This window comes from Phaseolus vulgaris, chromosome 1 (genome assembly GCF_051622355.1).
Source record: "Phaseolus vulgaris cultivar YP4 chromosome 1, ASM5162235v1, whole genome shotgun sequence".
NCBI classification, from domain to species: Eukaryota; Viridiplantae; Streptophyta; class Magnoliopsida; order Fabales; family Fabaceae; genus Phaseolus; species Phaseolus vulgaris.
Window position 1 is genome coordinate 49,217,011 of NC_143498.1, and position 15,435 is coordinate 49,232,445.

General features: G+C 32.4%; 2 protein-coding genes across 2 annotated transcripts; both read right to left on the minus strand.

Annotated features, from left to right (window-relative positions):
• Positions 1–3,301: 3,301 nt before the first annotated feature.
• Positions 3,302–4,274, minus strand: LOC137816218 (uncharacterized). Its single transcript, XM_068619294.2, has one exon. It carries the CDS (start codon positions 4,243–4,245, stop codon positions 3,364–3,366), a length of 882 nt encoding a protein of 293 aa, XP_068475395.1. The 5' UTR covers positions 4,246–4,274; the 3' UTR covers positions 3,302–3,363.
• A 2,312-nt stretch (positions 4,275–6,586) lies between these two features.
• LOC150029675 (uncharacterized) lies at positions 6,587–7,702 on the minus strand. The gene has a single exon (XM_090299535.1). It carries the CDS (start codon positions 7,590–7,592, stop codon positions 6,774–6,776), a length of 819 nt encoding a protein of 272 aa, XP_090155661.1. The 5' UTR covers positions 7,593–7,702; the 3' UTR covers positions 6,587–6,773.
• Between the last annotated feature and the right edge of the window lie 7,733 nt (positions 7,703–15,435).

Below are 15,435 nucleotides of genomic sequence, written 5' to 3' on the forward strand. Positions count from 1 at the left end.
TTTATATTATTTTTCAAAAATATTATATACTCTCTTTCTTTTCATTTAATTAAATAATGTATATATAATATAATCAGAATTATATTTTTTAATATTGCGTCATCAATCATGGTAGCAAATATATTGCTTTTGAAGTAGACCTTTCCACTGTATAACCAAATTGTTTTTTAATAGCATGAATGACTTGTGTGTTAATCTCAATTATCTTCTGTTACAGTCTCACAAATCACTTTTAATGTACTTTTGTTTCCAGCTATATAAAATATAGAAATAGGAAATAGATGAAAAGTAGAAAAATGATAGCACAAAAATATTAAAATAAACACATGCATATTAAAATTTCCATTCATGTCGGTCCTAATAAGTGAATAGTCACTTATCTGGGGATGATAGCTAGGTTATCCCTCACAAATTTTATTTACATAATTTAATAGTAAATTTTAATTTTTCTACATGCAAAGTGTATTTCTAATTAACATAAGATATCAATTTAAACATAAGATATGAGCAAATAGATGCAAACACAATATTAAAACATGAAGTTAATATTTAGAAATGATACACTAATTAACTTAAAAATCACGTTAAACTTGATTTTACTAATAGTCCCATGTAGTTTTCAAGGACGAATATTAAACTTAATGCTAGAAAGTTCACACATTATTCAAACTTTTTTCGTACCTAAAAATAGGGTTATAGAAGGAAAAATCACAAATATTATTATATCAAATATATATAATGACTCGACTATCAAATATATACTAAAGGAAGTTACAAAAAAAAATATATTAAAATCAATTTCTAATTATTTTTAATATTGTTTACAAAATTAGGTATATAAAAAATACACCAAAAAACAAATACAACATTCTTTACAATTATAATGAAAATGAAACCCAAACATATCTTCAACCCTACAAAATTTCTTATTAATAATCCTTGTGAAACTCTATCATAAGAAATACCTTCACCACCTTGATCAAGAACAAAAGCACCAAGGAATTAGAAAAAGAAACAATCTATTAAAGTGTTCTTTGTTTGAACCGAAAAAACTTAATAACAATGTATTAAATCATTCACTCTTATACATAACACTTACTTGATCGACTGAGGGATCATAAACCATTGTTTCCATCAGTATTAAATATTATCTAAGCCCTATCAATTTATCCAAGTATATAATCCATTAAAGAAAATGTAACATTTCAAACAAGACAAACATTTTAAATAAATTACTTAGACAAGATTAAAGATAAAGAAACAACCTAAAAAACTTAAACACACAAATTTCAATCCAAACCATAATCAAACCCAAGATGAATATATTTAACACACATATTCAATATAGCATATTATGATTGGAAGCATCAAATCTTTAAGCTTGAAAACATCACTATCTTTAAAATTCAAATTTCTGTATCAACACCAATTCACTACAGAAAAAAAAATTATTAAATAAAAACTAATTTAAAAAAAATAAAAATTAATTAATATATTTATTAAGCTAGATATTATTTTATAAACTAAAATTACTATTAGTATTCAAAGTACTTTTTGTTATTTATAAAAATTTATAAACTAATTATTTTAAATTAGTATCTAACATTAACATTAACTAACAAGATTCTAACTACTCACTAATTTAAATTCTAAAGTCAATATAATAATTAATTATTTTTTATCTTTAAAATTAATTATTATTTAATTTTTTCTTTATAGTAATTGTGAAAGCATAACTATTAACATCCATCCAAATTTTTTTTTTGTCAATAAAAAAAAATCCATCCAAATTTGTAACGAAATTATAATTAGAACACGTAGCCATAGTATATATTCTGAATCACACTTGAAAAAGATACCAATTTTCTTTATTCTCTCAATATGCTTGAATATACATTTTATCGCCTACCATTGTTTGTTTCCCAGATTTCTCCCATATATACTCGTTGGGTTTTATTATTGAGCAAGATCAGGTGTAGTTCACATTACTTCACTAGCATAATTAACATGAATTATGTATTTCTTTCTCTTTTTTAGTTTAAGTAGAATTGAACTTATTAAGATATATAGACGCTGTTAAGACTGATGATTTTTGAAAATATGAAAGTGGAAGAAGAAAATATAGGAAGAAGGAAACAAAAACATTATGTGTGTTGCATCGAGTTTGGGCCACAAGCCCGACGTAAGCTTTCGTGGATGGGCCGAAGCATAATGGACTGGCCCAAGATCCTTGAATAGATATACTTAATTTTGGCACGTCTAAGTTGTGTACCGCAAAAGATAAAGAACGTTCGTTCCTATTTGGTGAAGGTCCCTGCATCCCTCCATTGTTGATGTTAGAGAAGACTTTGCCTATGTTGTACTTGCAGACCGAAGGTTGTGAAGGTTAGTCTTCTAGGGAAAGAACACTTCTAAAGGATCTCAGTAGGAGCTATTGAAGCAACTATTTTACATATGAAGGGCGTGTGTTTACAGAAACTTTCAAGTTACTCTACAAAACCTTTACAATTATTTGATTCCATGGAAACTCTTCAAACATCTTTTCTTAATATTACCCCATCCCCTCAAGATATTCAATTGCAGAGAACCATCATTCAAAAACAAAAACAAAATGAATCGACCAATGGTTACTAATCAGTTTAATTACAATTAATTGCTCTGTCGCAATGAAATTCATCCCACAGATCTATCAAAACATTCTTTAAGAAGTAGAAGGTGTAGTACCTCCATCAGGTGGGTCCATATTTTGGATAAGTAGAATCATCATTTTGGACCTCTAAGTTGAGGATTGAATCCAAGACCTTAGTTAAGGAATTCAAACTCGGAAATCATATCTACAACAACTTCTTATAATACAAGTGTAGCTCATTATAGGTTACAGGGCCAACCAATGTTAAAACTCTACCTGGGTTTTCTGTTGACGTACTCAATAGCGCTAGGGTTTAAGAAGATGCTTTTAATTATTTGTCACACATGGCTGTAATGTCTCCTTGTTTTGTTTTCTATCCTAACCCAAGCCGCGGGTTCGTTTTAATGGTTTAGTTTGCTGCATTACTATATGTAACTTTTGGTTATGAGAGAGAGGGAGGCAAAAGTTGTTGCATCTCATTTTATTGTGAGCTTTAGAAGATACGATCTTTGACCAGTGTTAAATGATAATTTTTCAAATAGAATAGATAAATTACGGTTGATAAACTTCAGTCGAATTTGTTGTTCATTAGACAATCTACGCAAAAAGTTATTCTAACAAAATAGCAGAAAAAATATATAGGGATGAAAGGAAACTTATAATTTTCTTCCGATTACCCAAAAAGACATACCCACATGATTTGTATAACACCCAAGCATGAGGCACTGCATTTTTCACATATAAAGTTGACAAATAATGGGCCTTCCTCCATTGTCCAGCGCGCCGTTGCCGGTGTTGTTCTGAAAGACAACCTTCAAGCCGTCGCAAAGTGCTAGTATCAACGACATTTTCGTGGAAATTGTGCTAGACTTGAACTCCACCATGGAAGCAATCCTCAGAATGAACGTAACGGAGCCACTCGCTTGTTCCTTTGCCATCTCATCCAACTCCCACCTCGGAAGCAAGAACCCATTCGACGACATCCGCTCGTCGATTCGCCTAATCTCCTTCTTCTCCAACTCGAAATCGGGTACGAAACTCATCGCTAAAGCGTCGTCTCTGTACAACAAATCCACCTTAAAGTCGGTGAAGACACCATTGAGCTTGTCGTTGTCGTTCAGAATGGAGAAGGTGGTGTTCCAATCGGCGGTCAGCGGTGTAGAGATGTTGAAGTTGGCGACGGAGAGGGAATTAACGGTGTAAACGGGTAGTTGGGGGTGCAACATTAGCGCCATGATAAGGGTGGCAGCGAAGAGGCCGGCGAATATTACACAAGAACATAACACGAAACCACGAACGAAGGCTTTGGTTCTATCTACATTGTGATATGTGGGTGGATTGCTGAAGTACGGGCCTGCGGGGTAATGGTATACTTGAGGTTGTGGAGGGTAGTCATTAGGGTATGGATTATATCCCGGAGGATAGCCTTGGTGAGGCATGGGTGGAGGAGGGGCATGGGCTCCTGGCGGGTATCCCATTCCTGGTGAGTAATACATCATGTTTGGGGGTGCCCCCATCGGTGGTGGTGGAGCAGTATCACCATGCATGTAGGAAGAGGACTCCTGGGAGAATGATCCTTTTTGATGATGTCCTCTTCCATCATGGGATGGATCCATCCTGATGCTTTCTCTGATTCTCCCTCCCAAAAACTTTGAGAGAGAGAACAGAGAACCAATGTGGTGGTGCTTCTTTTTATAGATAAAGCTACAAGAAAGAAGGATAAATTTAAACACATGCTTGAAGATCGTCTGACCTGTTTGTTTCTCATTGGTCATCGTATATTCAGTTATTATGCAGATATATTATATGTAATTTATATATGAAAATATAATGTCCAATAAAATCAGACATAATTTAATTATATCAAATACAACTATATAATTTAGATATATACATATACATAATAAAAATGAAGAAAATCTCAAGAACATTATAAATGGAATGCAAAAACAAATTTGATTAAGATTTATTCAGAGTTTTTGAAGACGTAATACCACATGACCTTAGTAAATATCAGAACAATTACAGGTTATACGCGTACAACCTGCCATGCAAGAACATGATTGAATAACTCATTGTCCAAACAAAATGTACAAGATCAAGATTGAATAACTCATCGTCCAAACAAAATGTACAAGATCAAGTTAAACAAGTTGCAATGTCTCAATCGATTCCCATCTTTGAGTCTGATAATAGTAGAATTTTTATTTTTTTATTAGCAAAGAATCAATAGAATTAATACGGAATATTTTAGGTGTCTCGACCTAATACAAAATCACGATTCTTTCCCCTTATTCTTTCTCCCTACACTTAGATGAGCCAATCAAGAAAGAGCCTAGAAATGCTCCTACCAGTGGCTGTCCATAAGAAAGGAAAACAAAATCTGAGAACACCACCAGGATCTATAAACCTACCAAATTCCTGCATAAACCCAACTCAAGAACCAAAACAAAACCATAAAACAGAGTTAAAAACCCGCAACAAGCTAAGCCAAAGCAAATCTGCATCCAAAAAGACTCCTACAAAACCTTAACCAAAGAGACCCTGCTACTTTCTGCTTACAAAGAAAACAGAAAACAGTAGCAACTTCCTGCATACAAGGAAAACAGAAACCAGCAGCAGGGAACCACAACGTCCCTAGCATATAAGCTCCTTTGTAGTTCGGGTTGTCCAGCAGGTCTTGAGGTGCATCCTCATCAGGAGAAACTGCCTGCAGCAGCTAAAAAACACAAGAACCAGAGGGCCTGTAACTATGTACCATGATCCCTACTTCTCCAATTTAATTAATTATATCACAATTTTAATTTTATTCTACAATTTCCTAAAATTAATAATTTAGGTGATTGTTAGTTATATTAAATGACACCTTTCGTAACTAAAGAAAAAAAAAAGTTTTCGTAGAGTGCGACTTGCATTTTTAATAGCTTGGTGAATGCATATTCACTTGTATATATCAAACTAAACGAGAGTCTCGATTTCACAATAAGTTAAGAATATACAAATATAACAACAATACATCTGAAAGTATATCTATTTTTCTTCGTAACTTGGATATATATATATATATTACATTTATCTATTTCTAATAAAAATGACTGGAAGTGAAATTCTTTTAATTTTAATATCTGTTAGTAGTATTAAACTAAAGTAACACATCATTCCTAATTTTATAATATTAAAATTAAACTTCATCTATAAATATATTAAATGTCAGTTTAGGTGAGTAATTACATAAAAAAAAGTAACCTAATAGAAATATCCAATTAATTACAATCATAATAATATTTAATATATATATATATGCAATTCTTACATTTAGAAATTATCCATTAATATAACCTATCGTACTAATAGTAAAAGCTGATACTGTATTTTTTACTCAAAAATGTTATAGAACATCAATATTTATATATTTCATTTTTTTAGAGTCTCGTACTCTTGTCTTTCTGCCCCTCATTTCCTTGTATTTATTAGTCTTGTGTAGTTTTTTTAGAAATTTTATATTTAGTTTCTAATCATTTTTATTTTAGTTTTAGAACTGAATAATTTTAAATTTTGTATTTGATCCCTGAAAAATTATTTATTTATATTTAATTTCACAATAATGTTTATTTCATTAAGTAAATGTCTTAAATATTTTTAAACTTGTTTTATCCCTAAACTTTTTTTTATCATAATAACCCATATATTTCGTATCACATATGATACCTATCATATAAATACACATAATCTTTTTGTATTGGAATCAAGTAAATGTAAAATAAAATAAAATTCAAGAAAAAAAAATTAGAAACTAAATATATCAGTTATAATAGTATTCTTTATTTTTTCCATTTCAAATTTTTGCACCCACCTTTTAAGTTTCGATATTTTTTTTATCAAACAACTTATAATATTTATTATTTCTTCTGTTGCAAACTCTACCTTCCCTTTTACTCATTACGCAGCAAACAAAAGTGTAAAAATGGAAGCTTGCATAAGTGATTTACTAGCATTTAGCCAGGTCAATAGCTAAATAAAATTGGTACACAATCTGAGGGAATTTTGGAAGCACTCAACTTACACAAAACTCTTAAACCTCAGAGCAAACCTAAATACTTAGCTAGTAGATCAACTGTAGAAATCTTAATAAGAAATAATTTAATCAAAAGAAAGAGAATGGCTTCCAATGTATAGGAATAGAGAAGTTCCTATTAGGGTTAGCCAATCTTCCTGAATCCTTATCACGCAGAAACTGAACCTTTAAGTCTTCACAATGAGGACTCATCAGTACATCTGCAACCCATGTTTCTCCATAGTAAATCGCCTCCACCTTCACTTGCATTCCAAAGCTCACAGACCCATCTTTCACCTTATCTTTTCCCATCTCCTCCACCAACTGATTCTCCACAAAGGGTTCATTATTCTCCCACCCAATCTCCCCAGTTGTGAACTTCAAATGCAGCTTCACATACTCCCCCTTGTCCAGGTAAAAAGGGTACGAAGAGGCCACAGAAACCGCATCTTCTGGGTTCTGTTTATAGAATATGGTGAAGTGAATGACGCGGAAGTAGATGCACGAGACGTTGGTGTTTGTGACCGTAAACTTGGCATCCCACGTGGCATCGAGTCCTCCACTACCTGTGGTGAAGTTTGAAAGGTACATCGAATTGAGAACGAAAACCGGGGGAATAGGGTCTTCATTTGGCGTCCACAAACGCTTGTATAACGGTAAGAATATTAGCATGATCAACAACGTGAGGCCAAGGAAGTCTTGAATCATTTCGCAGGCACGTGAGCTGATGCTGAATATTTCTTTGGTATAATAATTTTGGGACATGTCTGAACCTGAGGTTGCGCCGGTGGATTCGCCGGAAACTGATAAGGGTTGCCGATCAGTTTCTGATTGGGGGACAGGGGTGAAGCTGTAAACATGGCCTCTCTCGTTTTGAGGTTGTATGTTAATTATTGAGGAGGCCATCATGGGTGTTGCTTCAGATATACAAATGAAGATGGGCGAGGTACAGAGAGAATGGAATGGGTGGGTAGAGAAGAGAAGGGTGAGAGGATTATATGTTATTGCAGATTGTGGAAAACGCCCAAACAAACCCAAAATTCGTTGGCCATTTGCATGTTCCTAGACCTAATTAATCTCTTCAATTTTCTCCTTATTAAATATAGATTAAAAAAAGTTGGAAAATTTGCTGTAACCAATGTCACAGATTGGTTCGGTTGCTTAAATTCATTACAGAGATTATAGTAACATTAAGAGGTTCTAAGAAGAAAATCAAGTATAAGATAACATGACATACTATTAAAAGGAAACATCAAATGGCTCATGTGTTATAAATAAAGATAATTAAAAACTACAGCAAAAAATGGTTATAAAAATAACAACTCATTTCATTAAAATGTACATAAATTTAATCTAGTGTTGCTAACAGGAGGAAATTAACGTGAGAAAAGAAATACAGACAATTGTACTATTTATGAAATCTATTGTTAGGAAGGTAGAGTGGGTAAAATGAGTCAATAACTTATTTATAGTATGTTTAATATCAAGTAGTTAGAGGGGGAGAAGAAAGAAAACAATGGAAATAATGATAATAATAATATGATTATTATTTTGTTTTTGAAAGCGTAGAAATGAAAAGAAACATTAAAAAAAATATATATTATTTGACAACCACATTTTATATTATTCTAAATTACAACATTCACATGATAAAAGATTATAACATAAAAAAAAGATATTTTTATCACTTGAAAAATATAATTTAGAGCAAGCCTCTTTACAAAAATCGGATCCACACAAAATAAGTTCTGCATTAATATGAAAAGAAAAAGAAAAAAAAATTATTTTTTTTCTCATAAGTTAATAGATTATTATTTGAAAGTGATCCAATTTTTTTATCAAAAAAATAAATGCACTTAAAAATTAAAAATACAATTTAAGATGTCCCAACCGTTAATAAAATCTCAATGCCTAGTAACAAACCGAAAGAAAAAAAAGTTGAAAAAATGGGACAATGCTTGTACACTGGCACTAATTTTTAGAGCTGCACTATGTATGAACTCTGCAGAATTCTACTGCAGCAATGCTGCATAAAATCTTCAAATTGCTAGTGCAGCAACGCTGCAAATTTCTAATTTCTAATGCAGCAGAACAGTTCTAATAAAGCACAGTACCATTACCTAATCAAAACTGGTTCATATATTTGTGTAGATATGAGACCAACTGCAAGCAAGCCCTTCCAAGTTGTGTTCAATTCAAATTTATTCCTACCAATTCTGCTGTCACAGAGGAGCAAAACTCTGCATTTATTTATTTATTTATTTTTATCAGTAAAACTCTGCATAGGTGACTTGCTTTAGGGATTACTGATTTTTTAAAGGACAAAGAATGCGTAACAGAAACTCCTTTTTAACCCAGCAAATACTATTACACTACTATGCCTCATACCAGTTCAACTGAAAAAGCTGTTAAACTTCCTGATAGCAGCTCCAAAAATGCTGCTTATGCACAGACATCCTCCTTCCTCCAAAGCATCCTTTCTTGAAAGTGATCCAATGATATTTACAAAAACTAAAATAGTGAAAATTAAGAAGTCAAACAAAAGTTGTAGCGGCAAACGAAATGTTGAAAATTCAACTTTTCACATAGAAAATTAGTAGTACACTGTAACTTATACTTACAATAAAATATTAATATTTATGATAAAAAAATTAAAAATAAAATATAAAATTTTCAAATAATTTTTAAATTAAAAGATTAAAAATGTGAAATTTTTTTATACCCGAAAAGAAACATACCCTAATTCATGGTGATGTAAAGTTGTTTTACAGGTCCAGCTTATTTTGATGGCTGTATGTGAAAAGATATATTGGTTATCTTTCAAAAATGATGTTCACGTGGAAGAAAATAAACCTAAATAAAAATAATAAGTAATGCTATTTGTACTATAAAAAAATATTTATATATTTTTTTATAGACATTGGACAACCACATTTTTTTCATACAACCATCTTACAACTCCTAATACTATTATTTTAATACTTTTTTATATCATTTAATTACAAATTTATCCTTTATTATATATTTTTATTTTTAAAGCTATCACGATGTTATCATTTTCTATTTCTTAATTGTGAACCTCCAATTTCATCCAATTTTTGCAAAACAAAAAGGACCCCACACAGTCATAAAGTAAGAACATAACTGCCACGTGTTGCGACAATCTGACCGGTTGAAAAGTGGGAGGATATGAAACTGTGGTGAGGTATTATGTTGTAACCATCATACTTTCACACTAAGTATGCTTACTTAAAAATTTCATAAATTAATATTTTAATTGTATTTATTTTTAAATTTAAATTATTATTATATAATTATAAGTACTTGTTAAATAAATGTTCTTTTATAAAATCCTAAATCCCAATGCTTTGTGTGAAATAATTTTCTTTTATAAAAGAACACTTCTTTTGTATTTTCTAAGAATTTTGGAAAATTTAAGTTAATAATGCAATTCGATTTATTTATTACAAATATGTAATAAAGTCGAGTTTGTATAGGAATGATTTTTAGTGAAATCGTTTTAAACTTGGATGATTTGTAATAGAAGAAGTAATTATAAAGAATAATGATTTTAATTATAAAAATTCCTGCACCTGTTTTGTGTTCTTACAATGACCTAGAAACAATTTTTTTTTTTTAAATGGGTTGACTTCTCGGTTTTCCTGATTCTCTCAGTCTTTTTTCTCAGATTGGGTTTTCGGTCTACTCTTCCTTTGACTTGGGATTGGGCTTAGATGACTCGTAAGCTCACCTATCTGAGCTAGGTTCCCTAGGTCTCTTGCCCTTTGATCTCGGTCTCCTCTCTCAGGTGGGTGTGTGTACCTGCAAGACGCTCCGATGCCAAAGTCAGAATCAGTTTTATAAAGTTATCAAATAAATTCACTTTACTTACCTCTTAGGTTGAACACCACAAGAAAATAATTAAATAAAAACCAATTTTAGACTACAAAAAGTATTGGTTTCTAAATTAGTTTCTATTATTGATAAATAGTTTCTAAATTGGTATTTATCAATGATAAATGATAAGGCAGTAAGAAATGTGTTGGGAATCTCTCCTTAATTTAATGAGAGATTATGACCAATAAATATTGATAACACTATTGCGGAGAAGCTGAATTATTGATACCCTCAATTCAGTCAATTAAGGGGGAGAATTGTTGGAAATCCCTCCTTAATTTAATGGGAGATTATGACCAATGAATTTGGGTAACCGGTCCATTGAATATATTCAATGATGACCATTCAAATGTTTTTTTTTTTAAATTGTAACTCTCTCTTAAAAATGTAATGACCATTATTCTCTTTACGAAGAAGCCTTCCACTCATTCTCTGTATAAAGGGAACTTCTGAGGAAGAGAAAAAAAAAAGGAAGCAAGTGAGAAGAGCAACATAGAGATAAAAAAGAGAGAGAATAGATATCCACCATAGTGTGAGATTATAAATCATAGTGAGAGACTAGAGAGACATTGTATTCCATCCTTGTTGGGTGAGATTGAATGTTATTATCACAGTGTGAGAGAAACAGATACTGTAATCTTACTTTCATAGTGAAGGCATTCTTCTGGACTAGGTCCCGTGGGTTTTTATTTCTAAGTTGAGGAAATTTTCCCACGTTAAAAAAAAAATTCTCAGTCTCATTATTCTATTTTTGCTCTATTTTCTATTATTTGCTTATTGCTTCCGCTAGTGCCCATTTTGTATCTACACCAAAGGAGAGAATTAATTTTGAATTTTTCCAACCGTTATCAGAGCTTGGTTTTATGATACAAGATGGAATGAGCCATTTATGATGGAGACATGTTCAAGTTGACTGCAGACAACTATTCGTATTGGAAGCCCATGATGGAGGATCACTTATACTTTAAGGATATGCATGAGCCCATTACTTGCATAACCAAACCAGAAGGTAAGAATGTTAAAGATTGGGAACTTTTGAATCGAAAAATTGTTGCAATAATTTGAAAGTATATTGATAGAAATTTGTTTGAGCATGTGTCCACATACACAAATGCTCATGAGTTGTGGTCAAAGCTTGAATCTACGATTCAAAAGAAAACTCCAAGAAATAAAGCATCTCTTGTTAGAAGATTGGTGAAACTTGACTACATGGATGGTCAAAGTATGAAAGAGCACTTGAATTCATTCAAGGGTCTTGTCAATCAATTAACAAAGATAAATATGAAGATTGATGATGAGTTACAAGCACTTTTGCTACTCAATTCATTGCCTGAGAGTTGGGACACACTAGTAGTCACGCTCAACAACTCAGTCCAGATGGGAAGATCTCAATGGACATGGACATTGTTTCAGACACACTCTGTCGAGTGAAGACTCCATAAGGAAAGAAAGAGGTACAGATTTTCAATATGTAAATATGATTGAAACCCGTGGAAGAAACAAAAGCAAAGTCAAAGGTCGTTCTCAATCTCGCACAAGAACAATATACTATTATTGTAGAAAAGAAGGTTATAAGAGATTTGAATGCAAATTTCTGAAGAAAGATTAGAAAGCCAAAATTGTCCATTAAACTTATTTGGTCCAAAGAAGAAGGATTATACTCCAATCACATTAGTCGTCACGGTAGACGATGATAGTGTTCTTATTGGAGAAGGCAATTACCTTAATGTTGCATATGGTGATTGATTTTGGATCGTCGACTCTGGTGCCTCTTTCCATGTAAGTCCACATAAAGATTTTTTTTCAAATTATAAGAAAGGTGACCCTAGTACTTTGAAAATGGGAAACCATGTTACAAGCAAGATTGTAGGTATTGGTGATATCGTGTTACGAACAGACACAAGAAACAAGCTTGTACTGAAAAGTGAGACATGTTCCTGAAATGCGTGCCAACCTTATCTCAATGGGTAAGTTGGATGATTCTAGTTTTATAAGCCACTTTGGTACTGGAAAGTGGAAACTAGCAAAAGGGAACCTAGTCATTGCTAGAAGTTCAAAGGTAGGATCATTATACATTATGCAAGGAAGAACTTGTTCTGGAGAAGCAAATGATGCTACAGACTCCAAGGATGTTTGACACAGACAATTGGGGCATACGAGTGAGAAAGCACTCCAGATGCTCGCCAAAAACCACTTGCTAGGTATAAAGGGTCAAATACTGGAATCTTGTACTAGTTGCATTTATGGTAAATATTGCAGGGTCAGTTTTCAGATATTAGACAATCCCTCAAGGAGATCGAAGACACTTGACCTTGTAGGGGAGTTGAATTATTGATACCCTCAATTAAGTCAGGATGGGGAAGAATTGTTGGGAATTTCTCCTTAATTTAATGGGAGATTATGACCAATGAATATTGGTAACACTATTGCGGAGAGCTGAATTATTGATACCCCTCAATTAATTAAGTCAATTAAGGGGAAGAATTGTTAGGAATTCCTCCTTAATTTAATGGGAGATTATGACTAATGAATATTGGTAACCGATCCATTGAATATATTCAATGATGGTCATTCAAATGTTTTTTTTTTTAAATTGTAACTCTATTGAAAATTTAATGAGCATTGATCTCTTTATGAAAAAGTCTTCCACTCATTCCCTGTATAAAAGTAAACTTCTGAGAAAGAGAAAAAAAAAAAGGAAGCAAGTGAGAAGAGCAACCTAGAGAGAAAAAAGAAAGAATAAATATTCACCATAGTGTGAGATTAGAAATCCTAGTGAGAGACTGGAGAGACATTGTATTCCATTATTGTTGGGTGAGATTGAGTGTTATCAGTGTAAGAGAAATAAATATTGTAATCCTACTTTCATAGTGAAGACATTTTTCTAGAATAGGTTCTGTGAGTTTTTATTTTTCAAGTTGAGGAAGTTTTCCTATATTAAACGTTCTCAGTCTCATTATTTTATTTTTGTTTTATTTTCTATTATTTGTTTATTGTTTTCCCAAGAGTCCATTTTGTATCTACAGTAAAGGCGATAATTAATTCTGAATTTTTCGAAGAAAATGTATGTAGTTGAACTAAAGAAGAAAAAGATGAAAAAGAAGATGAGATTGTTTGTGCAAAAGCTGGAGAGGAAGAGGAAATCATGGCTGAGACAAAATAATAAGGGCTCTGATACAGTGAGAAATATACACAACCATATTTTTTTTATTTTTCAAATGTATTTGTAACTAGTTATAGACAGTAAGGAATTGAAATCCATGTAGCTGACATGAAAATTAATATAATTAATGTTTACTTTAGAGAAGATGACTAACAAGAGATTAATTAAGTTTTTGTTCACAAAGAATGATGTCCAATTAATTAAAGAATACATCAGTTATGTGTTTTTCAGAGGCCCCCATTGAATAAGACCCACACATTCTTTGTGGTCAATGATTGTTGTTGTTGTCTTACCCAGTAGATCACCCGCTGCAAACTTTACCACCAAATTACTGCATTTAGGATACATAATAAAATTTTCGACCAAACCATCGTCCAACCAAGCCTCTCCTACGATAGTCATATGTAAACTAAACCTCGTGATTCCTCGTTGCATATCTTCAGCAATGGCCTGAACCACTGTGTCATCCACAATGGGTTGGTCCTTTTCCCACCCAGTCGTACTCAACTTCAAATGCACCTTTTTTGTCGCCTCCTTATCCAACAACAAAACTGCCCTCCGTAACATATATTGGGGCGTAATGGGAGTAATCACAGCCAGCGCTTCATTTTCCTCGTAACTTATTTTCGCTTCCAGCTTTAGGATGTTGATCTTGGAGTAGTTCATGCCGTTGCAAATGGTTACGGTCATGTCCCATGTGGATGACACCTCGCCGTCCGAAACTTGAAGGTGAGGAACGTGAAACGAGTCGAGGAAGAACTTGGGTGGGACGGGATCAAATGTTGGTTGGTTTACGTGCGTTTGGTGAAGGGCAAGTCCAATGAACAACATTGCAATCATGGTTAAGCGTAGCAAAATCACCACAGCATCCCAATCGAAACGTTCTTCGCATGGCTCCATAATTCTGTGACGATCATTGATCTCAAGATCATGTTCCTCAATGTCTTGAGGCAGAGGTGAGAATTGGATCCTTGATTCAACTGGAGGTGTTGAAAAGGACATTATTAGGTTTTGAGAACTCAGACTTAGATTGGTGAAAAGTAGGGATGAATGAACGACGATGATGAAGGTAATTTGACTTGATCTAATGGAATGTGTCGCTATGAAATATATATTAATATTTGTTGAAAGGAACAGGAGATGTTAAATCCTAATCAGTTAATGTTGACAATGTTACAACTAAAATATATCTGAAAAAGGCTAATTTTGGTGCAAGAGTTTGCTGGGGCTACTAGATACATTAATTGCAATGATTGAGCATTGGTAACTGTTTTTTTGTTGCTTGTGGTGATTTGTTTTATAGGTGTATATGACATTTTTGTTCTATTAAAATATCTTATATGAAAAGCATGAGTAGTTAGTGGTCAAATTTTTATTTTCCATGTTTTACTAAATATTTGCGAAATTGTTTAGTGGATTAAATACTTTGTTAATCTTTTGGATATTGAATTTAATTTATACTAATTAATTGTAAGTTTAAAACCAATCAATGGGGCCATAATAGGATAAGACCATTTACTAGGCATTTCGTGTCACAGAAAAGCCTGTTTCTAAAAGTTATATTTAAAAGTTTATAATATTTAAATTTAAAAAATGGGAAATAATCTTAATTATCATAACTTATATTTTATTTAAACAATTGGACCTTAAGCCACTAATATAAACATGGCCCAATCCAGTAAGTCCAACCCT

Coding starts and splice junctions, on each gene's coding strand:
- LOC137816218 (XM_068619294.2), bottom strand. CDS start 4,245: ATGGATCCATCCCATGATGGAAGAGGACATCATCAAAAAGGATCATTC.
- LOC150029675 (XM_090299535.1), bottom strand. CDS start 7,592: ATGATGGCCTCCTCAATAATTAACATACAACCTCAAAACGAGAGAGGC.